General features: G+C 38.0%; 1 protein-coding gene across 1 annotated transcript in view; it reads left to right on the forward strand.

The window, feature by feature from the left end:
* Nucleotides 1-24,800, forward strand: part of LAMA1 (laminin subunit alpha 1) — a gene marked incomplete at both ends in the record, with an annotated part of 115,440 nt that overhangs the window by 76,517 nt on the left and 14,123 nt on the right. Inside the window, 20 exons of the mRNA XM_080611385.1 lie at nucleotides 36-229; nucleotides 1,180-1,322; nucleotides 2,642-2,740; nucleotides 3,949-4,060; nucleotides 4,224-4,386; nucleotides 6,659-6,869; nucleotides 7,096-7,212; nucleotides 7,308-7,471; nucleotides 8,624-8,766; nucleotides 10,023-10,112; nucleotides 11,343-11,459; nucleotides 13,363-13,545; nucleotides 13,861-14,015; nucleotides 16,245-16,388; nucleotides 17,189-17,322; nucleotides 17,453-17,603; nucleotides 18,139-18,263; nucleotides 19,203-19,353; nucleotides 20,453-20,597; nucleotides 21,852-21,993. Coding sequence (XP_080467511.1) covers nucleotides 36-229; nucleotides 1,180-1,322; nucleotides 2,642-2,740; nucleotides 3,949-4,060; nucleotides 4,224-4,386; nucleotides 6,659-6,869; nucleotides 7,096-7,212; nucleotides 7,308-7,471; nucleotides 8,624-8,766; nucleotides 10,023-10,112; nucleotides 11,343-11,459; nucleotides 13,363-13,545; nucleotides 13,861-14,015; nucleotides 16,245-16,388; nucleotides 17,189-17,322; nucleotides 17,453-17,603; nucleotides 18,139-18,263; nucleotides 19,203-19,353; nucleotides 20,453-20,597; nucleotides 21,852-21,993 — 2,883 coding nt within the window. The remainder of the gene's footprint in view (nucleotides 1-35; nucleotides 230-1,179; nucleotides 1,323-2,641; nucleotides 2,741-3,948; nucleotides 4,061-4,223; nucleotides 4,387-6,658; nucleotides 6,870-7,095; nucleotides 7,213-7,307; nucleotides 7,472-8,623; nucleotides 8,767-10,022; nucleotides 10,113-11,342; nucleotides 11,460-13,362; nucleotides 13,546-13,860; nucleotides 14,016-16,244; nucleotides 16,389-17,188; nucleotides 17,323-17,452; nucleotides 17,604-18,138; nucleotides 18,264-19,202; nucleotides 19,354-20,452; nucleotides 20,598-21,851; nucleotides 21,994-24,800) is intronic.

Genomic DNA, 24,800 nt, shown 5'->3' on the forward strand with positions numbered 1-24,800 from the left:
TCCTGATGTTCTGTGTCCTGTTTTTCCGTGTGTAGATGCTCCCTTGGCTATTATGGTGACCCTCAGCTTCCTGGTGGCAGCTGCCATCCATGTCAGTGCAATCCAAGTGGCTCCATTCATGTCAATTGTGATCAAGTGACTGGCCAGTGCCTCTGTAAGCAAGGGGTGACAGGACAGCTGTGTGAGGAGTGTGAACCGAGACATCTTCTTGTGGAAGACGAGTGTGTTTGTAGGTGTTTTTTAAAATGTTTACTTTCCCAGCAGGCTTTGGTCTGTTCAAGTGATATTTATGTGCACATGATTATTCATTGAATGTTTTTAAGATGTCAGGCCCTATTCTTTCCATGAAAGGAAAGATATCTTAACAACCTATATTTCTGTAAAACAGGAGGTTTGGGCTATATAATCTAGAGAGGTCCCTTCCAACCTCAACCATACTGTGAACACAGAGAAAACTACAATAGAGATCATAACATCACGCAAGCAGTTGATCCTTAAAATTACTTATTTGATATTACAGACAAGTTCAAGGAAAAATAGTTTTAATACTTTTTTCTGTCTGTAGCATACCTTTATTTATTTGAAAATGTTGAATTTCCTATGTCATTGACCCTTTGGACATGAGGTTGCTATAATAATACTTCTGGAGTTATCCTAGGTACATAGGCATTCTCCACCAATAATTAGTCATGTATTCCCTTATCAGAGGGTGGAGAGCAGAAGGACAGTAATTTGCTTTTACAATGAAATAGGAGTTAGGACTCAGGTTTTGCTTTGTGTAAAAAAGCCAAAAATAACCAAGGAATAAATGGAATGACACCATATAGGCTCGAATTTCTTCTCTTCCTAACCTGTTTGAGTGTCAGTGGCATCATTCTGGTTTATAGAAATATAGTTAAATAGTCTCAGTAAGCTTATAATACAGCAAGCAGCTCAGTAGCAAGTATGATCAATAAGGCTTAAATGTGTGCTGACCTAAGGAGAGTATGTTTGAAACAGGTCCTCTCTTGGGTCAAGAAGGGGAGGGCAGTACTACAGGTCTGTATGCTCAAAATTATACTTAATCACTCTTAACTCAAAAAGTGAAGGCACATACTGCATAAATCAAAATAAATTTCAGTACTTGATGCTTCTTTTTAATACTAATATCACTTCCTCCTGTTGAAATTGTGTCTTTAGCTTGTGATGACAACTGCACAGGAGTTTTGTTAAACACTTTGGATGATCTCAACAAGGACATGCTTTCACTGAACCTCACTGGTGTTGCCCGTGTGCCCTATGGGGCATTGTCACAAGTGGAGAATGCAACAAAACATCTGAAGGTAAAATCAACACACAAATAGTGGAAATACTTAATCACAGCTTTCAAGCAAAACTTGCAGCCAACTCATGTATGCCTGTAAGTTAACAGAAGCCGTTCTGAAGTTCATGACTTCCATGTGTGTATGTGTAAGTGTTACAAGATTAAGATCATAACATTTGGTGTAGAAATACACCTTAAGTTATTTATATTCATATTATTTATATATTACTTTATTTTCATTTGTTGAGGTAGCATTTAAATAAATGTATTAATATATTTTTCAGTCTGCACTGTGATTACTGAATGCACTATCTATATGTGCTTCGCCTTTTCCTGGCATACCTAGACATACTTGCTGTCCCATTCTGGGTTCTTGAACTGGGCTTTTAGAGAATCCTTGCTGCACTTTATCCCTGGAGGCTCAAGAGCTTCAACTTCTGTTTCTCTTCATTTGCTCTTTCCTCATGCTGAGGAAAAGACTTTGAAATTTCTATTTGACACAAGGATGTTCTGTACAAGTAATACCCTGTGTATTACTTCTTTAAAAAGTTGGGAAAATGATACTTATAACGGTATTTACAATGGTTGCCTCTGAAACATCTGAAATCTAAAAATAACCTTTCCCAGACTTGCTGTCTTTGTAAAAAATGCCTAAAGTTTCTTTGTGTCTTTACAGAAGTGATACTCTGTTGCAGACCTTGACTGTATCGAGTATGATACACTTAGATACAATGGCCTGTTTACTGCCATATAGAGCAGTTTTGAGGTGACCTTGAAGCCAAATACAACTTATTATTCTCTCTTACTGGTGAGAAGATCCACAGGGCTGTTTGTGTTACCTTACTGTATCTGGAGTGCCAAAATCCTGAACTCCTAAGTGCCATGCACTGTGTTTTGAGATGGAAACATAGACATCTCCAGGGCCATCCTCACAGATGTACTCTGGATGCCACTGTTTTTACCAGACCAGCTGCTGAAACAGCAGCAGGTGTGGGACTGGATAGAAGCATTTAATTAGACAGGCCTTGGAACTTCTCAAAGTAGCTTATTTGGCTCAGACTGTGGTGAAACTGAGAATCAAGAAAGCAGAAATTGTTCTTCCTTTCTTGTTAGCTGATTGAAAGTATGACATGGCCGGACTCTTGCTTTCTTTTTTAAAGAAACACACTGTTGTATGAGCTGTAATTACTTTATGTCATCTTACATGATTTTGCAAATCATTAATTTAAAACATAAATCTTCTAAATAGTGTGAATATTTATTTTCTTCCCATAACTTTTCTGGACACACAACACAGTCATTAAATTCCTGTGTGCTGTTTCTTCTTGTTTCCTATAGGGATCTATAGTCCCTAGAGAAGATCCAGCTTACTCAATAGCTACAGCAGAAGAAAGTCTTCAGAGTTTATCAAGAGGAGTTGATCAGCTACACAAAGAGGTAGGTGCTGGCTTCTTTATTCTTAGCTTTTCTGGAGAAATCCTTTGAGATTTCATAGCATGGTACATAAATACCAGAGAGCTGTTCAGGAATTACTTTAAATCTATAGAGTTCAGTGACCTAAAACTGGAAAAGTGAGATATTTCTCACTGGTCTTAATGTGTGGAGCTTTTCAAAATTACTTCATAGCTGAATATTCACAAAAAAGTCTTTGATACCCATAGTATGATTTTAGCAGGACTAAATCTGTTGAAAACGCACCTGAAAAGCAGACAAGATTTGTATTCTTTATTCAGTTTTAACACACACACACAAAAATGGTAGGATATTGACGATAGTACTTCAGCCATTAGATCTCTTTTGCTGACCATATGCCTGACATTGTAACTGCAATCTAAGTACTTGCACAAACAGTGTTGCTACTGCTGATTGTGATCTATTCAGAATTAAGAAATAGCTCTGGTAATTATGATCTTATTGATTATGAAATTAATTGATAACATAACTGATATCAGAGGCTGGAACCTTCAACATGATTAAGACATCTGCAAGCATGGGAGCATCAGGGATGTATGAACCATAGAATCATAGAATAGTTAGGGTTGGAAAGGACCTTAAGATCATCTAGTTCCAACCCCCCTGCCATGGGGAGGGACACCCCACACTAAACCATGTCACCCAAGGCCTCATCCAACCTGGCCTTGAACACCGCCAGGGATGGAGCATTCACAACCTCCCTGGGCAACCCATTCCAGTGCCTCACCACCCTCACAGTAAAGAATTTCTTCCTTATGTCCAATCTAAACTTTCCCTGTTTAAGTTTGAACCCGTTACCCCTTGTCCTGTCACTAGAGTCCATCCCCAGCATCCTTGTAGGCCCCCTTCAGATACTGGAAGGCTGCTATGAGGTCTCCACGCAGCCTTCTCTTCTCCAGGCTGAACAGCCCCAACTTTCTCAGCCTGTCTTCATACGGGAGGTGCTCCATATATATATATCATATCATATCATATCATATCATATCATATCATATCATATCATATCTATATCATATCTATATGATGCTCCATCATATAGATATGTCTTATCAAAAACCCGTTTCCTGTCACAAAGTATTCTTGATAATGGGGGAAAAAATGTAAAAACATAGACAAATTGTATGTATTGATCAATGGTTTAGAACTGTCAAATATCTCTGATTTTATTCTAGTCATCCAGGTTTTTGAAAAAAGCTTGGCAACTTAACACAGTAACTCAAGCAACCAGGAATAAAAGTCAAGAACTGACTGGATTTATTGACAAAGTACATACAACCATCAAAGGTATCCTGCTTTTAAGATATTTCCTCTTCTTTAAAGCATTTAGAAGGGTATTTCCTTCACAACTCTTAAAGAACTATTTACATGGAAACTGCTGCAGTTTGCATAAGGGATTCACATAGTCTTTTTTTAATGGTATGACTAAATTGTTTACTCTCCTACTTAGTACTTGCTGAAGTTGCTATGTCACTAAATGAAACACTGGGCCTGGATCTCCCGCTGTCCAATGCTACATCACAGAGCCTGCAGGATGATATTTCTGCCCTTTTGGATGCATTGCGCAGGAAAGATTTTGTTCAACAGCACCATAATGCTACCAGAGTCTTAAAGTAAGCCTGTTCTACTGAAAACTATTTCACCTATGTTTAAAATATGCAATACAGCTTTTTGGAGAGATATCTGGAGAAGCATCATGCCATAATAAGAGGCAATGTGATAGAAGACAAGCCCAGGTGGAGCTATATGAACTCTGAATTTGTAGTTACATGATTTGATGATATTTGGGCATCCCACATGATACTAATATAACCAAAGCCTGTTCATTTGAATGTGATACAGAATTCCCTTGCAATAGTGTCAAAATTCCCTTGTGAAAAAGGCTTACTGGTTTTAGTTTGTTTCATACCTGGCCCTAGTACACATCTTGTTGCTTTTGGCTAAGAGGCATCATAGAACTGTCTCAATCAATACCAAGCCCAGGAAATGTCAGATCTGCTGAAGGACATGATGATTTATTGTCACTGGAATATGCATCACATAGATTTGTCATTGAAACCAAGGCATTTGTTTTAGCATTCTTAGCCACAGTTCAGGATTGTATTCTGTTGTCTTGATTTGTCCCCAGTTAAAGGCTATTTTAAAGTGGATTTTCTATTTGTTAGAAGTGCTTATAACTAGACTTGGCAACATGAAACGCTGACTGCTTCAACAGTCAGCAAAATTGTTATTCCAGCTTCAGAAATACTAAGTATTGCCTTAGCCCACCAAAAGCTGTAAGAATGTTAACATTTGCTTTAAGGGCAAAGATTTAGACCAGAGTGGAATATTTCTGAAAATTTTACTTTTCTTATTAAGTGCTTTGGATTAGGCAGGATAGAATGTTTGTGTCAGTACCATGTCTGATTTTGTTCAACAGAGCTTGTCCTGTGCTTGTCCTTGTGCAAATATCAAATTGTATAGAATCTAAATGGACTAGAAATGTATTATTTAACCTGATATTTATTAGGAACTTGAAGTAGCAGTGTTTTTTGACTTATAAAAATGTCTCAAAATGTCCTGTTGCATAGTAACAGAATGTTCTGATTTTCAACATTTTCAACAAACTTTTGAGTTGTTATACAATGCATTTGTAAATTAATCTTTTCAATTATAGGCTCTGTTGAAAGTTCTGAAAGTTCTCTGATAAGTGTCTTTTGACAGATTGAAGAAGAGAGTTAATAAGATTTGTAAGATTGTTTACTCTGCAGAATTTATGATGCAGTGCAGCTGTAAGCTCAAAGCAGATTTAAATAAGCAGTTTGCCAGTCAATTTTTCATGGAGCAAAAGTTACCACATGGCTCACAGTGGACTGAGCTTTTGATGACATACTGTTAAGCAATATTTGCAACACGTCTCTGCGCATTTACCACCTAAGGCAAAGTTCCCAAGCAATTTGGAATTTAACCTTCTTACACTACGCTGAAATAGAGCCCCTTAACGTCTTGTAAAATAGTTTCATTCTTGTAACTTTTTTAAGGCTATGGCTTCTGAGTGTAAAGACCCTGAATTACTAGGTTTTGCAAATGCGCATCTGCTATTCAGCAAAAAAGATGGAATGTGTTATGATAGTGAAATAAATAAGTTTTCTTTTGCTTTGGCTGAAGATCTATATGATTGGAAAACAGATTAAAAGGGACAAACATTTATGTAAAAATATAGTTATAGAAGTTGCAGTGTGCAGCATATGTGCTGAAATAAAGAAACAGACGAAGAATTTCAGGATCATTTTCAGTTCAATTCCTTCAATACTGGAAAGTGTTCAAACAGAGATGCAAATATTCTCCAATAGAACAGCTGAAGTGATTAACAACTGACAAACGATTGCTTATTTCAGTGTTCATTTTAATAAGGCTATTTATTTTTATTTGCCATTTAAACTTTTCAGAACTCTTGAGTATATGTCCTTCACTTCTGGTTCCATCTTTCTTTCCAGTATCAGTCCTAATAATTGATGTTTTGATCCCACAGTCAAAATATGAATCACTACAATTAATATATAGAGCGTTGCAAGTGGAATGTTTCACAGAAGTTTGTATGTAGGGGGATATCCTTAATTAAGTCCAGGCAAATATGATTTATACTAATGCCTTTCCCCTTTAGACACCACATACAAATTTTATGAACTGCATTACTGGCTTCTCCCTCAGGCAGTCATCTTTTTTTGTGGTAAGAGGAGTAACTAAGCTACCACGTGTTTGTATTCTATTATAGAAAAGAATTGCAGACTTTTGTGAGAAGATGCATTTAAATTAATTTCACATGACCCCATTTTCTCCTCAAGAATTCCATGCCTAAGTTTCTCCTTCACTGTTCTTTTATTTTCTGATTTCTCTTTTTGTCAGAGCTGCAGAAAATTCGTTGATCCAGGTTCAAAGAGAGTATCTTAAACCCCAGCAGGAACTCGCTGATCTAAAATGTGATGCACACCAGCTCTTATCAAAGCACAACAGCAGACTGCAAGATGCACAGGACCTGGTGAATGAGGCACTTGCTAACATCAATGAGACCTATCACTTGTTTCCTCTTATGTCTAGCAACCTGGCAGAGTTCAATGTAAGACTCGACAATCAGTGTTGTTGCATAAGAAATATCAAATACAAAATAATGTTTGAAAGTTGCTTTTTAGACTTTAATAAGCATGTTAAGATATATGATACCTTAAAAACTCAAAGGAAATGAGACCCCTGTTTGAAAACCAAAAAATGATAGTGTTATGTGAACTCATCTGCACTATAGCTGACTTTACAGACTATTACAAAATACTTGATTTATGCTGTAGGACAAAAAGCTAAATATAAAGGAAGGTGAAGAAATCTCAACCATACTCATTAACGAAGGAAAGGTCCTAGTGAGCAGTGCTGCTACTCTCGCCCAAGATATGAAGAACTCTACATCTGTAAGTTCTTAAGTTTTAACATCCTCTTTGACACTATCAGGTGTATTTTGATACTGAAAAAAAAATAAAAAAGTGGAAACTATTTTGTTGTGCAGAACCTGGAGGTCCACCAGGATGGGTTAGTCTTATGGAGCACCAAACTGCGACACCATGTGGATGACCTGGTGATGCAGATGTCTGTGAGAGGAGTGCTTGACTTGGTATACAGAGCCGAGGACCATGCTACCCAGATCCAAAGACTTGCAGATGCACTGGAGAGGTGATAAACTCAAGAAATATGAAATTAGGAGAGATTTAGAGTAGTGTCAGATTTAATTTCAATAGGTAGTAGCTTAATCCACTAAAGGAATTCCCTGCCCATGGGAGGGGAGTTGGTCTTTAAAGATCCCTTCCAACCCAAACAATTCTGTGATCAATTTTTATTCTCTATCTTGTGTTTTTTACCTCTAATGTAATGTACCTTTATTAAATTATATGGAGGTGGTTGATTATTCTCTCATTTCATGTGGCTGACTTACACAGTAACTAGTGAATTATTGAATGCCCAGAAAGCATATCATCTTATGGTTTGAAAAGCTTATGGTCTGTATATGAATACTTCTTGACAATATACCTCTGAATCTCATCAAGAAGCTATTACTACTATGCCTCCATTGTTGCTTTCAAAGCATCTTGCAGAAATGAGTGGGTTGCAGTCTTAAATCTATTCAAATGCACTCTTAAAATTTGAAAGTTGGTGAGTCATTCCAGTTAGTTCAGTGGAAATCCTATCCCAGCATAGAAGATTATATATATAGAATATCCCAGAATATTATTCTAGGATTCTTGCTGTGTTGTCCTTTAAAGTCAGCAAATATGGGTTAAAAGTTAAATCATATCAGACTGGAAAGTTTGCATGTAAGTTTAAGAATAGAAAACTTTGCTCTGAGTAACACTGAGCAACTCTGCTGGCTTCACCAGAACCAGATAAATTCAATAAAGCAAAATGTAATAAAGAAGAGTTTTAAGATGCTTGTAATTTCCTCCTAGGTTCTGTATTTCTCTACTTTGCTTTTAAGCTAGTAACCAGTTTCTGTTCTGTTTAGACAATGCAAATTTGTTCTAAGTGACTAAGTGGCTTTAAAAATTGAAAAACTGACCATAAACAAAAATAAACAAATGAAACCAAAATAACAAAAAAAAAAAAAAAAAATTAAAACCTTCTTTGAACTGGTTTGGTTTTGTTTGTTTGGTTTTTTTCCAGTTCAAAATAATAAATTTAAATCCCCTTACACAAAATAAGGCAAGGTGCGCTCAGTTTTTCAGAGTGCATCATGTATTCTAGAAAGACGTGAATGTTGTAACTGAAAATGTTAGTCCTTAATTAAGGTACTCTGATGAAAAAAGAATTACTTGTTAATTCTCTAATTAGTGGCCTCTCAAAAGTAAGAAATGTGACTCTGAACACAACTGCTGCTGTCTACACCCACTCCAGCGTTAAAAGTGTGATTGAAATAACAGAGAGTTTGGCAGATGATGCATCTCGAGTTGTGAATGCCCCCTTGGATTTTGTAAGTATAGATATTAGTATTTTGGTTAAATTCTTTCCCTTTCTCATTTGGAATATTTGTTCTAGTTGGTTTTGCACATGCTGAAATTGGAGTATGGCAGCCTGTCCCACCAACTAGTATATATTGTATCTTGAATCTGTACTCAAGGCAGTAATGGTACCAGATTTCACATTCTGTTTACCTTGCTTTCCTCTCTGCCGCAGTTCTATTTTACGTTTGTTTGGGGTTTTTTTTATTTTGGGGGGGGGGGGGGGTCGGTGTTTGAGGTTTGGTTTTGTTTTTAATGTCTAAAGCATGGTTGACTGGACTTGAGCCTATGAATGCTTATATTAATCATCTGACATGCATTCCTGTAGTTCCCAAACCTCTGGTGCTCCCTTCCACCTTTGGAATTATTCAACCATCTTCTTATTTGACCTGTTCTGCTTCCATTTCTAGCTATGTATTCCCAGCCACAACTATTTTACTTAGTTAAGGACATTTCATGACTTGTATGTATGTCTGTATCTCCTCTGCTGTCCTTCTGCCTCGCAAGATTATGGGGTTGTTGTTGAAACAGTAGATTAAAAAGACCTGACCACTTCCCAGTCTGACCTTATTACTTTCATATTATCCTATTTCCTCCTGTTTATTTTTTTCTGCTTTTCCTGATTGTAAAACCAAGGAAAGAATGGGCTATATTTTAGAAGTGTCATGCACGTTTATACCTGGAGAAACAAATATGTGACAATGTATTTACATGATAATGATCAAAATAATTGGCATGGTTTTGTGAACTTGTACATCGTTTTATCGTGCTCTGTCTTATTAAAGCTTTGTGAGGAATAAATCCTTTAAGGTACTTTTCCAGATTTTCCATTTGGAGAAATGGATTAAAAGAACATTTTAAAGACTGAGATTTTGAGATATTTCACTTTAAAGTGCTCAGTGTTGGGAATTTTGACTTAGGCCTGGAACTGGAATTACTGATGTTCCAAAAGGCAACACTGAATCAGTAGCAGTGTTCAAACTAGAATTTGGTAGGTTTTGTTTCATAGGCATCTTTTCTATTAATTCACAGAGAGATTCAATGTCCCTTTCTTGGACAAATTATGACAACATGTATTTTGTTAATTGATGCTTAATAAATAATAAACAGAGTATCTCATAAACAGTGAGAATGTTCAGTAACTTGAAGTAGACATCAACAGATACTTAAATATTTTCAGTTGAATTTGTGTTTTTCATATCTGGCAATTGATGTCTCTTTTTTTCAGCCAGAGGAGTCTCTAAGTCTTCTTGGAAGAGAAACTCTACTGCTCAGCTCCAAATTTCAGAATGAAGCTAAAAATCTGAAAAAAAGAAGTGATGGTCAGTACTTTAGAGTTCAGATTTCTGCTTGTATTTCTTTTTCCCTATACTGTTCTGTGTTTGGGGTTTTTTGTAGTTCTGTTTGAAGGTTTTTTTAGTAAGTATAAGCTAAGGTAAAATACTGCATATGACTATATATGAGTTTAGGCAAACTTTCATACAATTAAGATTAATGTATTATGGAGTTACGTGGTATTTTACTTTTTGGTAAGAATATAATTTTTCTCTGTAAACATTTAATAAATAGCCTTCACTATCCCTCATTTACCTCCAAGCAGTGCTTTCTTTAAATGGCTGTTATTCAAAATTTTATGAATTAAAGCATTAGAGATTGTGCAGTAGACGAAGAGCAAGCATAATTCTAGAAGAAATTCATTCATCCAATTTCATGTAAAAAATCATGGATTTACACAAGAATGTAGGATGATATATTTAAATCATAATAATTTTTACTTGTTTTCTCTATATAGCTGAAATACAGTAACAAGCTGAACTTTGTCTGTAGAAATGGCCTTTTGGCTCAGAATCCCTCTATAAATTCCAAAATTTGTTTGTTTTGTTATCTCTCGAAAGCAGTGAAGTCTGCACCATGGAAATTCAAAAGCATTGTGAACAGAGTTGTGTAGGAGAAGAGGCTGGCTCTAAGTGAAATTTTGGACAGAATTGGACAGGAAGTGAATGTTTCACAGAGAGAAGCTGTAATTGTAAAATGGTCTTGCTTTTAATATCAATGGCTTCACAAATATGTATACGCTTTATGTAATTCAGATGGACAGAATGCATACCTTTTTTTGTTCCTCTGCTCTACATATTTTTATTTCTAGTGAGAGGATTCTGCAAACAAATCACAAACAAATACAAGAAAAAATACTTTGGGCTCCTGACAACAATCACAAAAATTGGAGGACATCATACAAATTATAAGAGTTCCCAATCATGGAAACGTTCTAATTTATAGCCTTTTCCTAACTATATTTCTACTAACTCAGTCTGATAGAATCGGCCAAAAAGGATAACTTTGAATGCAGGAGCACCCATGGGATCTTATCTGTGTATACTGCATTTATTTTGATTTCCTATTTGTAATATGCTCTGTTGGGAAAAACAAAACAAAAAAAGTTCAATTAATTAAATAAGTGAATGCTTGTTGTTATCCCTATACTTAGGGTTTGTGTGGGTTTTATGGTATTTTTTTATGCATGGAAAAATCACAGTTATTTCTTCCAACAGGCCTTTTATTTGGATTGAATGGGTTGAACAAAAAGGTAGAAAAGATTCAGGAAAGTACTAATAAAATTGTCAACCAGCTTAATGATTCCCTGGTGACACTAAGAGCATTGCCTAATGGTAAGTGAAATTTATATTGACATTCTTCTTATTACAGAACCATCTAGTATAATTGAAATAAAATCCTGCTTATTGTCTGATTGCAGAGACCTAGCCATAAACTATACTGGAGACTCAGCCTTCTCCCTTACAAGGAATATTTTCTTTTTTTTTTTCAGTAAACATTGTAACATAACTGGATTATCATAAGATCTGTACTCTGATTCCCATTTCATACTGCTGTAAAACAGGAGGGGCTCTGATAGCCATACAATTATATTGATGTGAGAAGAGAGTGAAGTCCTAGAATGTTTAATCCCACATGGAGAGAAACTTTTATATAGAATTCTGAGGTTTTGCTTTCTTTGGACCGCTTGTCTCAAAATTGTTTATACTGCACTGTGAATCTTATCATCTGCATCTACATGTTTTCTTGTAAATGCTGACTTCATTTAACCAATTAAATTGTTCTTTCTTTCTGTGCTTTTTCCAAAACAAAAGAATTCCCTTAAAAAAACCCAAAACAAACAAAAAAATTACTATTTTGGATAAAGGCATGATCTAGAGTTTATGGAAACTTAACAGCAGATGTCTTTGAAGTTGCGAGTAACAGGGTCTGAAATACTTTGCCAACCTTAACAACAGTTTTTAAAGATAGAAAAACACTCATAAAGAACTCCTGCCTCATTTGTTGGGTTGTACTGTGTGTCCAGGTTAGAATGCTAAATCCAAAGCTTTTTTAAAATACCTATTTTACAACTCAGGCTGTTAATTCACAGTAAAGGGTGATATTAGTGATAAAGTTACTATGGATATTTATTGCAGCATAAAGCTACACACGGAAAATTAAGGCATTATGAAAATCGTCCTCCTTAACTCACAGCTTAGCATTCTTTGGTTTCAGTTTTGCTGTTACACTTCTGGAAGTTTTCTTTCTCTTTTTGTTTTAATCTGGGCAGAGATTAATGGTGGAATTGCCTTCTGTATAGGGTATTAGTGGTGGAGAAGGAGCCCTGTAGACCTAAATCAGTCCTTTTGTGCCAGCTGCAGCATCTTCCCACTATTCTGGGCATAGGAAGTGTAAGGGGCAGGCTGAGACTGGGATATAATCGGCACTTATGTATAGTACACCCGCTATATATAAGTGATCATAGCCAAAAGCAAAGGGTGTAATAGACTTCTGCACTAGTGACTCTTGGTGCCAACACTCATTCAGGGAACTTAAACACTATAAGCATGATGTATTCATATAATCTTCCTGTTAGGATAGGCAGAACCAAGTTCCCCATCACTGCATTCTGTGTCTGTATTGTATTCAGAGTTGATCATGAAAAATAAAAAATTTTTCCTAGAATTCAAAACTTAGATTAATCAAGTGTTCTGATCAAAAGGCTTGAAAATCTAAACCAATGGGCCTTAATTAAAATTGCTGAAAATTCTATTATTTATATTTGTGTGTAATATATTTTATTATTATATATCTCTGTGTGTGTGTGTACCCGAAGAAGTAACTACATCTATGGCTATATCCATGTGTGTGTCACCTGCTGGGGAACATTTATCATTATTTTTGTTCAGGGCCATAGCTGTGGCCATTTTCAAACTTAATAACTGAGCAAGAGGAGTTGCAGCAGCCTCCTGGCACTCCAGTTTCATAGAACATAAACTTTTCACTCTGTAAGCCATGGCACATTCAAGTTAAGCAAAGTTAGATCACAGTAGGTCTTGATTTCATGCTCCCCTCACAGAATGGAAAATACAGAAACCCAAAAACATAACCCTTACTATTAAAAGAACATAGCTGACAGCATTTCTTGTGTTTTGAATATGTTTGTAATTATGTTGTTATGAAGTCAGGCATTTATTACTCCCAAATATATATGAAAGCTGTGAATTTTTTTTTAACCTATGAACTGTGTTTCAGCTACAAGGAAATACATGCTTGAGGTGAAAGAGCTAGCTGTGTCTGCAAACAGCAGTGCTGTAGTGGGTTTAAATCACTTTGGGGATTTCAGTCAAAAGCTGCTGAATACTTCTTCTGCATTGTCCCGAGTTAATGACACGTTGAGGAAAACTACTGAACTTATAACTGATTCATCAAAAGCTGGTAAGTTTGCTGCTTCATTGCTCTTCAGAAATGTCACTGCTTGCAGAAGCAGTGCTAATACTCAATTTTAATAGGCATTAAATATGAGTCTGATGGACTGAAAATTTCTTCCTAATTCAATAAAAATGTGCTAACTTTTTAAAATACTTCTAGAGGATCCACATGGGATACCCTTAAGTAGGCATATTCCTTACTGATGCTTAAAATTGCTGAAAATGAAATGATCAGAAACAGGCCACCATGGCTAAGTATTTTAGCCATCAACGCTACATTTCTCTTTCAACCTGCCTCAACATTTCATTTATCTTTTGGCAGCAATCACAGCTGAAAAACAAGTTAAAGAAGTTGAAGCACAAGCGAGTCTTTTATTGGATAGGCTGAAACCTTTGAAAATGTTAGAGGAGAACCTGAACAGAAACTTGTCTGAAATTAAAGAGCTCATCAGCCAGGCCCGCAAACAGGCAGCATCTGTAAGTTGAGTTATCCCAGACTTAACTGGCTTCACTTTCATTTTTAGCAGGGAAGTTCTGTGACATAAAGATCCTAAAATCTACTGTCGAAGTACTTGGTTGTTCTGGGGTCTCAGTGAAGTCCAAGAGTGCTGACTGATGCTAAAATCATACTGGCGGGGCTGTTAGAAGATTTTATATTTTTCATGTCAAGTTTCTTATCTCATTTGTGAGTTTGTCTGAACAACAAAGCAGTAATTTAATTACTATTTCCTTTTGTTACTTATAAAAATAATGAAACACAATATGTCAGAAAGCAATCAGAAGAAATACTCTGGTGAGAAAGAAATAAAAGAGGGGATGGTGCTGCCATTCTTTTTAAGACAAGATGTTAATTTCTGAGCTTATTTTAAGGATTGATGTGTGGTGTTCCATATATCAGTATCACTACAAATTTTTTAGCAATAATGTTGATTCTATCAATAAATTTGCCATGTGCAAGAAGCTGCCATGCATCCAGAATACTTTAAGACAAACAATATACTTGGTTTTAAATCTCTGCTCTCCTCTTTAATGACAACAAAAGTGAATAAGCTGTATTACGGACCTCATTAAACTGTGAGGGGAATATGAAAATGAGTTTGCGCTCAATAATTTTTTGTATGCCTTTGGCTTTAGTATGGGAGTATTATTGTAAGATTTAGGGACGGTTTGTTTTAAAAAATAAAAGACTTTCAGTTCTTTCTGCAAATCTCCGTAGTTATATGGTTATTGCTTCTCTGTCACAGTCTACTGAAGCTTAATGAAGCCAGGAGTAGCATTTTTTGAAGTGTCATAAACCATTCCATGCAGTTTGATGCATTTAGCTTGAACTGATGTCCTGTCAGTATGCTGGACAGTGTTCAAAGGATTTACAAAATCATACAGTGGTTAGGGTTGGAAAGGACCTTAAGATCATGTAGTTCCAACCCCCCTGCCATGGGCAGGGACACCTTACACTAGACCTTGCCATCCAAGGCTCCGTCCAACCTGGCCTTGAACACCGCCAGGAATGGAGCATTTCCCACTTCTTTGGGCAACCTGTTCCAGTTCCTCACCGCCCTCTCAGTAAAGAATTTCTTCCTTAGATCCAATCTAAACTTCCCCTGTTTAAGTTTGAACCCGTTACCCCTTGTCCTGTCACTACAGTCCCTGATGAAGAGTCCATCCCCAGCATCCTTGTAGGCCTCCTTCAGATACTGGAAGGCTGCTATGAGGTCTCCACGCAGCCTTCTCTTCTCCAGGCTGAACAGCCCCAACTTTCTCAGCCTGTCTTCGTACGGGAGGTGCCCCAGTCCCTTGATCATCCTCGTGGCCCTCCTCTGGACTTGTTCCAACAGTTCCATGTCCTTCTTATGTTGAGGACACCAGAACTGCACACAGTACTACAAGTGAGGTCTCACGAGAGCAGAGCAGAGGGGCAGGATCACCTCCTTCAACCTGCTGGTCACGCTCCTTTTGATGCAGCCCAGGACACGGTTGGCTTTCTGGGTTGCGAGCGCACACTGCCGGCTCATGTTCATTTTCTCATCAACCAACACCCCCAAGTCCTTCTCCGCAGGGCTGCTCTGAATCTCTTCTTTGCTCCACCTGTAGCCGTGCCTGGAATTGTCCTGAGTTAGTGGCATCATAACAGGAATCTGAATGTGTCTACTTAATATTAAAAAAAATTAACTTGTAATATATTCACAAGTGTGTTTTGTGGATAATCATGTAAGCTGTGTTGTAAAACTTTGAAATAACCACAATTATTGCAGACTGTCTGCCTTTTATATATATATTTTTTTTTACTCTCAACATAGAGTAGAAACTGTTGTGGGGTTGGTTTTTGGTTTTTTTTTCCCTTTCAGATTTTGAATTTCAGTATCTTTATTTTCTGATATTATTGCAGTGGCCTTTTCTGATATATGGGCTTTTGACCCAAGTTTTATTGTTATATTCTGAGGTATTTAAATAGTTTTATTTACTGTCTTTTAATATCTTAACTGAATGAGTGAATTATGACAGATTTAATTCTTTTCTATTTGTAAGTCATTTTGTCAAGTGATACCAAGGAGATTGCTAAGATCAGGTAGCAATACTTATATTGCTTGAAAGTATCTCAGCAAAAGGCTTGCATTTGTTGGTAGAAGCTAAGTACATATTCCAGAATATATGGGCTGTGTACACTGAGACTTGATTATATTCCATTTCCCTCTTTCCCTCTCCCAGATTAAAGTTGCAGTATCAGCAGACAGAGATTGCATTCGTGCCTACCAACCCCAGATTTCATCTACGAATTACAATACCTTAACACTCAATGTGAAAACTGCTGAACCGGATAACCTCCTTTTCTACCTGGGTAGCAATGGAAAGGTAAGTTTCTGGCATACATTTACTGGAGATGATGGTGGTCAAGTATTTTAAATCACCATATATGTCTTTTCCTACTTGACTTCAAACTAAGTATCAAAGTGAGGCCCTTTGAAGACAAATTTGTTCACTAGGGGTTGAAACATTTTTGTGCCTTAAATGATTCCAGAGATCCTCAAAAGACAGAGAATAAAAGCACTGATTCCTTAGCATTGCCTTTCAGCCATGTCGTGAAACTCCCACTTCCTATTCCCATGCTGTGCGTTAACCTCATGGAGTGTAACACAATATGTGATCCTTTCATGTAGCACGTTGAAGCGATTTGCTTGGTATCAGAAAGTAGTTGATTTTGGCCCTCATGATCAAGGTGCATCCACCAACTTCAAAAGGAGATGGTAGCTCACTGTCACATTGACTTCCTCTTCATTCCCTCTGTAATCCTATTACATGCACAGCTGATAGCTCCTTGTGGCATGCTATCATGTGACAGTACTATTTTACAGACTGGTAGGTCACTTCACATGCACTTAAAAGGGCACATTTCTATATGTCTACGTGTGTGTGTGTGTACATCTCATGTTTTTATATAACTATAAAGAAAACATTCATCTTGTATGTAAGCTGAGGTTTTTTTGTTTCATTAAAAGTTAGAATGAGTAAGAACTTACTGGGCCTGGTTTTGCTAAAAGTCAGCTCCTGTAATACGGGATTTAAACATAGGAACCTGGAAAGACTTTTTCAATATTACATGTTAAAATACACATTTGATGCCATGTATTAGAATAAGGCCTGCTGTTTTTCAGGCAGACTTCCTTGCAGTGGAGATGCGACGTGGTAAAGTAGCTCTTCTTTGGGATTTGGGCTCTGGATCAACAAGACTGGAATATCCTGATTTTCAAATTGACAACAACAAATGGCACAGGATACATGCAACCAGGTAACTAAAATGAGAATGACATAAATGTTGAACACCAACCATCTTCTGAGTTTTCCAGTGACAAGTTTTTTCTTGTCCTTAAAAAAAGAAGCCAATAGCATGTGTATTCAGTAGTATTTTTACTTGGCAGGTTTGGAAAAACAGGTACACTTAGCATAGAGGAAATGAACTCCAATCAGAAGCCTTCATCTAAATCTGCAACCTCTCCGGGGACAGCCAGTGTACTGGATGTTAACAAATCAACCCTAATGTTTATTGGAGGACTTGGAGGGCAAATCAAGGTTAAATTTTAATGTCAGCATTCTGTAAAATGATTTTAACGTGTTTGAGATATACTTTTGACTTAGAAATAATTGCATGAATAGGTTACTTCATGCCAGGTACTCTGAACATAAAGCAAAGACTCTATAAGGATGTTCTAGTATCCTGAAGTTAATTTTCCCCGGAAGCTTTCTGCACAAAGTGTTAACCAAAACAGGTTGTGTGTGTGTGCATGATGCATGGACATTACACAACGAATTAGTTTCTAATTTCCTTTTTCCGTGGCTTCTTTCGGTTTGCCATTGTTATTCGTGACATAAGATGTGGAAGTCAGTCAAGGACATAGTTATTTTACTTTTTTACTTGCTGCAAAACTGATCTATTATGATGTAAACCATAATTGTTAATAGTTATGCTAAAACATGTTATTCCTTGATTATGATTTGTATCTAACAAAGTTAGAGGTGAAGGAAAACAACCAAGCAAAAATTTGGCTGCATAATTTTCAGAGTACTTAACTTTAATTGTATTCATTATGTATTTCTTGTCTTTTAGAAATCACCTGCTGTTAAGGTGACTCATTTTAAAGGGTGCATTGGAGAGGCATCCTTGAATGGCAAATCTATTGGTCTTTGGAACTACATGGAAAAAGAGGGCAAGTGCAATGGCTGTTTTGGAAGGTATTTTGTCTCACTCCCTTTTTTTGTAATAGACTGAGTAATTTACATATGTAGTATGTATTTCTGTGTTAGGTAAAAATAATGAGCTTGGACAAATTGCAGTTTTTTACTGATGATTAACTGGCATTGAATGTGCCAGCAGTGTCAAATAATTTCATTGTATGGGATTTTATCACTTATTAATTACTTTTTCATATGAGTTCTGCTGCTGTGGTCTGTTTTGTACATTGGAAGTAGGGACTGCCAGTGAACCAAACTATTTTTGAATGTTTGCTTTCCAGTAATTTCCAGCAAGATAGATTTATTCTCTCCTAGGATAAAAAAAATATAAAGCATTCTTATTAAAACAATCCATAGCAAAACTGTAGCCACTGAGCCTACTACCCTTCTTGTAACTAATTGCAGACTGCACTAATTTTATGTTTAAAGGAATTGAAAAGAAATAGGCTTGACCATATTCTCTTTTGCAGAATGTTTCATTTAGAAACAGCAGAGGGTGCTGCTTGACTGTATGAGAATTTTTTTACAAGTACTATGTTGCAGGAAAAGGGGCTAATAGAACATTATTATAAGTGCAGTTGCACAAAGCATTTTGATAAATGGATGACATGTATTAATTAAGAGGGTGTATGTTGTAACAATTATGTTTTCCCTTAAGAAATGGGGTTTTTTTCATACATCAGGGAAAAACATTTTTTAATCTTGTATACATCCTTCCTTATGGTTAAATTGTGAATTGTGAGACTCTATAATGAAAACAGCCTTTGGCTGGAATCCTTCAGTTATTCATAACATCAAGATTTAAGTCTTTTTCTACACTTTCTAGTCATACTGCCTGGCGGCTGCACCAACTGATCTAACTTTTCATATGTTTTATATAAAAACAGAAAACCAGAAATCTTCAGCTAACATTTTTAATTCTGTTTTTCACTTTTATAGCCCACAGGATGAGGACACTTCATTCCATTTTGATGGCAGTGGATACTCAGTTGTGGAGAAGATGCTCCGCTCAACAGTGACTCAGATAATAATATTTTTCAGTACCTTTTCACCTAATGGGCTTCTTCTATATCTTGCTTCAAATGGCACTGTAAGAAAATGGATCAGATTCTTCAGCTGTCAAAACCTGTTTAGATAGCTTGATGGTTTCTTGCTGTCTTTGTTATTTTTCAATTTATGTGTATTAAACCAAGTTATTATCTTTCTATAGATTATTACATGTGATTGACATCGTAAGACATAAGAGTAAAGACAGGAATCCTAGAGATGGCTCTGTAGAGCAAATAGTCACATATACTAAGGACAAAATTAAGCAATAAAAAGAATTATCTGTGATTTGTTTTAATCCTAGACTAAAATGAATGATTATTTAACTAAAAGAAACAGTAGAAAAAACAAACTAGTTTTGTTTAATTGAAGGAACCTTTTCAGAATGTAGAATCTTTTGGAACTGAGCTTGTAGAAGGACAACGTAATGTTGAGTAGGCATATTGGATTAAATCCATAAGGTGGGAATTCAGTAAACTGAAATAAATGAGATAAAACTCCCTGCAACAACAGTATAGCCTAGACCCATCTCAAGACCTTCACCATCATGTTATGCAGTTTAGCTGGTGGTTTTCTTTTCCTGAAGGAGGTAAAATCTTTGTTTAGATACAGATTGTTTCAGAGTCCCTGCATTATTCATTTGCTTTGTTATGTACTCACTGCCTGTGATGTCTGACTTAAGTTTTACAGTGCAGAGGGGGCACTTTTAGTACAATTCAGAAAGTCTTTTTACTGCATGAAGAAGCTCTTTGCTTCTTGATGAATGAACACTGTAGTGTTTGATCACTATGGTAACAGTCAAATCAAATTACTGTCAACTTCATCCAAAACCAAGCAAATATGACGTTTTATATTTAAACCTTCCCCTGCTGAATAATCAAGCCTCATGATGCATGTAAGTACAAATAGCAACAAAACAAAACAAAAAGACATCCTTGTGAGGTATAAATAAAATAATTTCCCTAAACATAGCGAAGATAAGTATCTTGGGCCTAAAAAATAGTCTAGGTACCAGAGTTACCAAACCTTTTTCACACAGTAGCCCAAACCTGCCAAGAATGCATCCTTTTGGAAGATGTAATTTCCAGGAATTTAATCTGTTTGGTTTTTGTCATTGGTTTGTTTGTTTGTTTCCCTCACAGAGAGATTTCTTGTCCCTTGAGCTTGTTGATGGCAAAGTGAGACTAACTGTTGATCTAGGTTCAGGACCTCTTGCTCTTACAACAGAAAATCGTTACAACGATGGAACATGGTACAAAATTTCATTCAGTCGGAACAAGAAACAAGGTAGGCTGCATTCTAAAAGAAACAGGTGTCTGCACATTTACAAATATCTAAGATATCCACAGGGAACATCACTGCAACCAAATTTGGTCACTTCCAATGCAGTTTCTTTAGCAACCACACTTATGTTATTTTGCTTTATGAAGGACAGCAGTGCAAATCTTGTGCTTGCTTTGACACATTTCATAAACAGCAAGTAGTACAGAAGCTGCCAGACAAAAATATATCAATATTCTTAAAAGAGTGAAAGATCTTTGTCCAAGTCTGTATATGAGGGATCACAATTTTTTATTCTGTGCTTTAAAAATACCTAGTACAGCAGTATTTTGGGACCCATGTTTGGGAAGTAATGCACACAATACAAATAATACATGTATCATGGTTTAAGCCCAGATGATAACTCAGAACCACACAGCCACTCGCGCACTGCCCCCTTTCCCTCCTCCCGCTCTGTGCAGGATGGGGAAAAGAATCAAAATAATGTAAACCCCATGGGTTGAGATGAGAACAGTCCAATAACTAAAGTATAATATAAAACTGCTACTACTACTACTACTAATAATGATAACAGAAATAACAAGGGGAGAGAATATAAAACTAAAAAGGAAAGTTAAAAAAACCAAACCAGTAAACACAAGTGATGCACAATACAACTGCTCACCACCCACTGACCGATACCCATCCTGACCCGAGCAGCGATCTGGGCCTTCTGGGTAACTCCCCCCAGTTTATACACTGGGCAGATGTGCTGTGGTCTGGAATACCCCTTTGGCTACTTTGGGTAAGGTGTCCTGTCCCTGCTTCCTCCCAGCTTCCTGTGCCCCTCCTCACTGGCAGAGCATGAGACTGAAAAGTTCTTGATCGGAGTAAGCATTCCTTAGCAACAACTAAAACATCAGTGTGTTATCAGCATTGTTCTCAGACTAAAGCTGAAGCACAGCACTGCACCAGCTACTAGGAAGGACAAAATTAACTGTTACAGCTGAACCCAGGACAACATGTTAGTATTTATAACATTATTCTTGTGTATATTTTTTCCTGTAGACTTTCCCAGATTTGGTTTTGGCAGAGAGAATGAATGAGATTAACAGAATAGCTGGAAGTACAACAAATTGTTCATTCTAAAAATAAGAAGATTGTCTGTACATGTCTGTTCATGTCAATGAATACATTTTCCCTTATTAGAGACAGGATTGCCAAAGTGAAAAAACGTGTATTTATGTCCTTCTCCAGATCTTTGCTCTCTTTTCTTTGCAGGAATTTTGGCAGTCATGGATGCATATAACCTTAATTATAAAGAAACCAAGCAAGGAGAATCTCCTGGGGTTGCCTCAGACCTGAACCGCTCCGATAAGGACCCAATCTTCATTGGTGGGCTGCCAAGATCAAGGATTGTGAGGTAAAATGTTCTCTTGCTTTCCCCCCTGTCCTGGGTTCAGCAGTAGCAGTCAGTTTTTCTCCTTCTTAGTAGCTGGTGCAGCACTGTGTTTTTGACTTTTGGCCTGGGAAGAGCTGATAACAACTGATGTTTAGACTGACCAAGGACTTTGTGAGTCTCATGCTCTGCCAGGGAGGAGGAGGGGCCGGGAGGAAGCAGGGACAGGACGCCTGACCCAAACTAGCCAAAGAGGTATTCCATACCACAGCACGTCATGCCCGGGGATGTAACTGGGAGCTACCCGGAAGGGCACGTCCTCCTTTCGGTCGGGCTCTTTTCCGGCGAGCGGTATCATATTTTCTTCCCTTGTTATTTCTCTTATCATTATTATTATTGGTGTTAGCAGTAGTGATTTGTGTTATACCTGAGTTTACTGGACTGTTCTTATCTCAACCCGTGGGAGTTACATTCTTTCGATTCTCCTCCCCATCCCTCTGGGGAGTGGGGGGGGAGGGGGAAGTAGACTGCGTGGTTCTAATTTACAGCCGGGGCTTAAACCACGACAGTTCTTTTTGGCGCCCAACGTGGGGCACGAAGGGTTGAGATAACGACAGATCTGACCGGAGTGTGTCTAATCGTATTTGTGATAAGCATTCAGTGTTTTAGATTAATAGTCACTCCTCACAATGCTGATTTATTGGCTCTCAAAGTTGTTGTTTTTGATCTCACAGTCTCAATATGCCGTAGGTTACTTAGAGCCGGTATTTGCTGTGTTGGTGTTTTTCAAGTGTGGGGCTTGGGCTAAGGTTGTTGTCTCGTTGTATTTTGTGGCAATGACTTGTAATACAATAGAAGGATTGATCATGAAACTGATCTGGCTTGTGTTCCCAGTGTGGTCACCACCTTTATACTTTGGGAGGTATATAGTACAAATGCTTAGCAACTATACATCTTTTTTCTCCTTCCTGGGTGGTCAACCTATGAAGGAGACATTCTTTTACCTTCCCAGTGCCCCTCCCAGACCGTTTACAGCATCGTTTGAGAGTTTTGAAATTTTTGAGTGGCCTTTTAATATTGTTGAGACCTGTTTGCTGATTGTGATGGGGGTCACTATGTTGGCACGCATACAGAGTGTGTTTTGTCCACAACCATTACGTCTGATCTCAAGAGTTAAGCAGAGTCGGGTTTGGGTCTTGTCTGGAGTCCTCAACGACAAGTTGCAGAAACTGCTGAAGGAGAGGGTGAATCGAGTCAGTTTGCCGAGGTGAAAGCCATCCAGCTGGCCCTGGACATTGCTGAACGAGAAAAGTGGCCAGTACTTTATCTCTATACTGACTCATGGATGGTGGCAAATGCCCTGTGGGGGTGGTTGCAGCAATGGAAGCAGAGCAACTGGCAACGCAGAGGTAAACCCATCTGGGCTGCTGCACTGTGGCAAGATATCGCTGCCCGGGTGCAGAACCTGGTGGTGAAGGTACGCCATGTAGATGCCCATGTACCCAAGAGTCGGGCCACTGAGGAACACCAGAACAACCAACAAGTGGATAAAGCTGCTAAGATTGAAGTGGCTCAGATGGACTTAGATTGGCAACATAAAGGTGAATTATTTTTGGCTCGGTGGGCCCATGACACTTCAGGCCATCAGGGCAGAGATGCAACATACAGATGGGCCCGTGATCGAGGGGTGGACTTAACAATGGACACTATTGCCCAGGTTATTCATGAGTGTGAAACATGTGCTGCAATTAAACAAGCCAAACGGTTAAAGCCTCTTTGGTATGGAGGACGATGGCTGAAGTACAAATATGGGGAGGCCTGGCAGATTGATTATATCACACTCCCACCAACCCGCCAAGGCAAGCGCCATGTGCTTACCATGGTGGAAGCAACCACCGGATGGCTGGAAACATACGCTGTGCCCCATGCCACTGCCAGGAACACTATCCTGGGCCTTGAGAACCAGATTTTGTGGCGACATGGCACCCCAGAAAGAATTGAATCAGACAATGGGACTCATTTCCGGAATAACCTTATAGACACTTGGGCCAAAGAGCATGGCATTGAGTGGGTATATCACATCCCCTACCATGCACCAGCCTCTGGGAAAATCGAACGGTACAATGGGCTGTTAAAAACTACACTGAGAGCAATGGGTGGGGGAACTTTCAAGCATTGGGATACACACTTACCAAAGGCCACCTGGTTGGTCAACACCAGAGGATCTGCCAACAGGGCTGGCCCAGCTCAGTCAGAACTTTTACATATTGTAGAGGGGGACAAAGTTCCTGTGGTGCACATGAAGAATTTGCTGGGGAAGACAGTCTGGGTTATTCCTGCTTCAGGTAAAGGCAAACCCACTCGTGGGATTGCTTTTGCTCAGGGACCTGGATATACTTGGTGGGTAATGCAGGAAGATGGGGAAGTCCGATGTGTACCTCAAGGGGATTTGATTTTAGGGGAAAACAGACAATGAACTCAATTGTACGCTGTTGCCTGCTATAGCCATCAACTAGAAGTCTGCAGGGCACCAGCGACTGGCCCTGACTTCCCTCCGACCATCATCCCAACAGAGAATGAACTTTGATAGAACCGGATGAGTTCTACAGTAAAGGAATGATCAGCATCAGCAGACAACGATCCAACACTGCACACAGTCTCTCCTGCCCTGAAAGACTGTTACAAGAGATGGAGCCCAACATCATGAGTCGAACGGACTCAGTAGCTTTATAGGAATTGGTCCGTGCACTAAGATAACAGTGCACTGAGATGAGAGTGAGGGTATATGGAAAATGTGGGATCTGAGCATGACGTGAATGGTATGGAATAAG

This window comes from Psittacula echo (genome assembly GCF_963264785.1).
Source record: "Psittacula echo genome assembly, chromosome: 2".
Lineage (NCBI taxonomy): Eukaryota > Metazoa > Chordata > Aves > Psittaciformes > Psittacidae > Psittacula > Psittacula echo.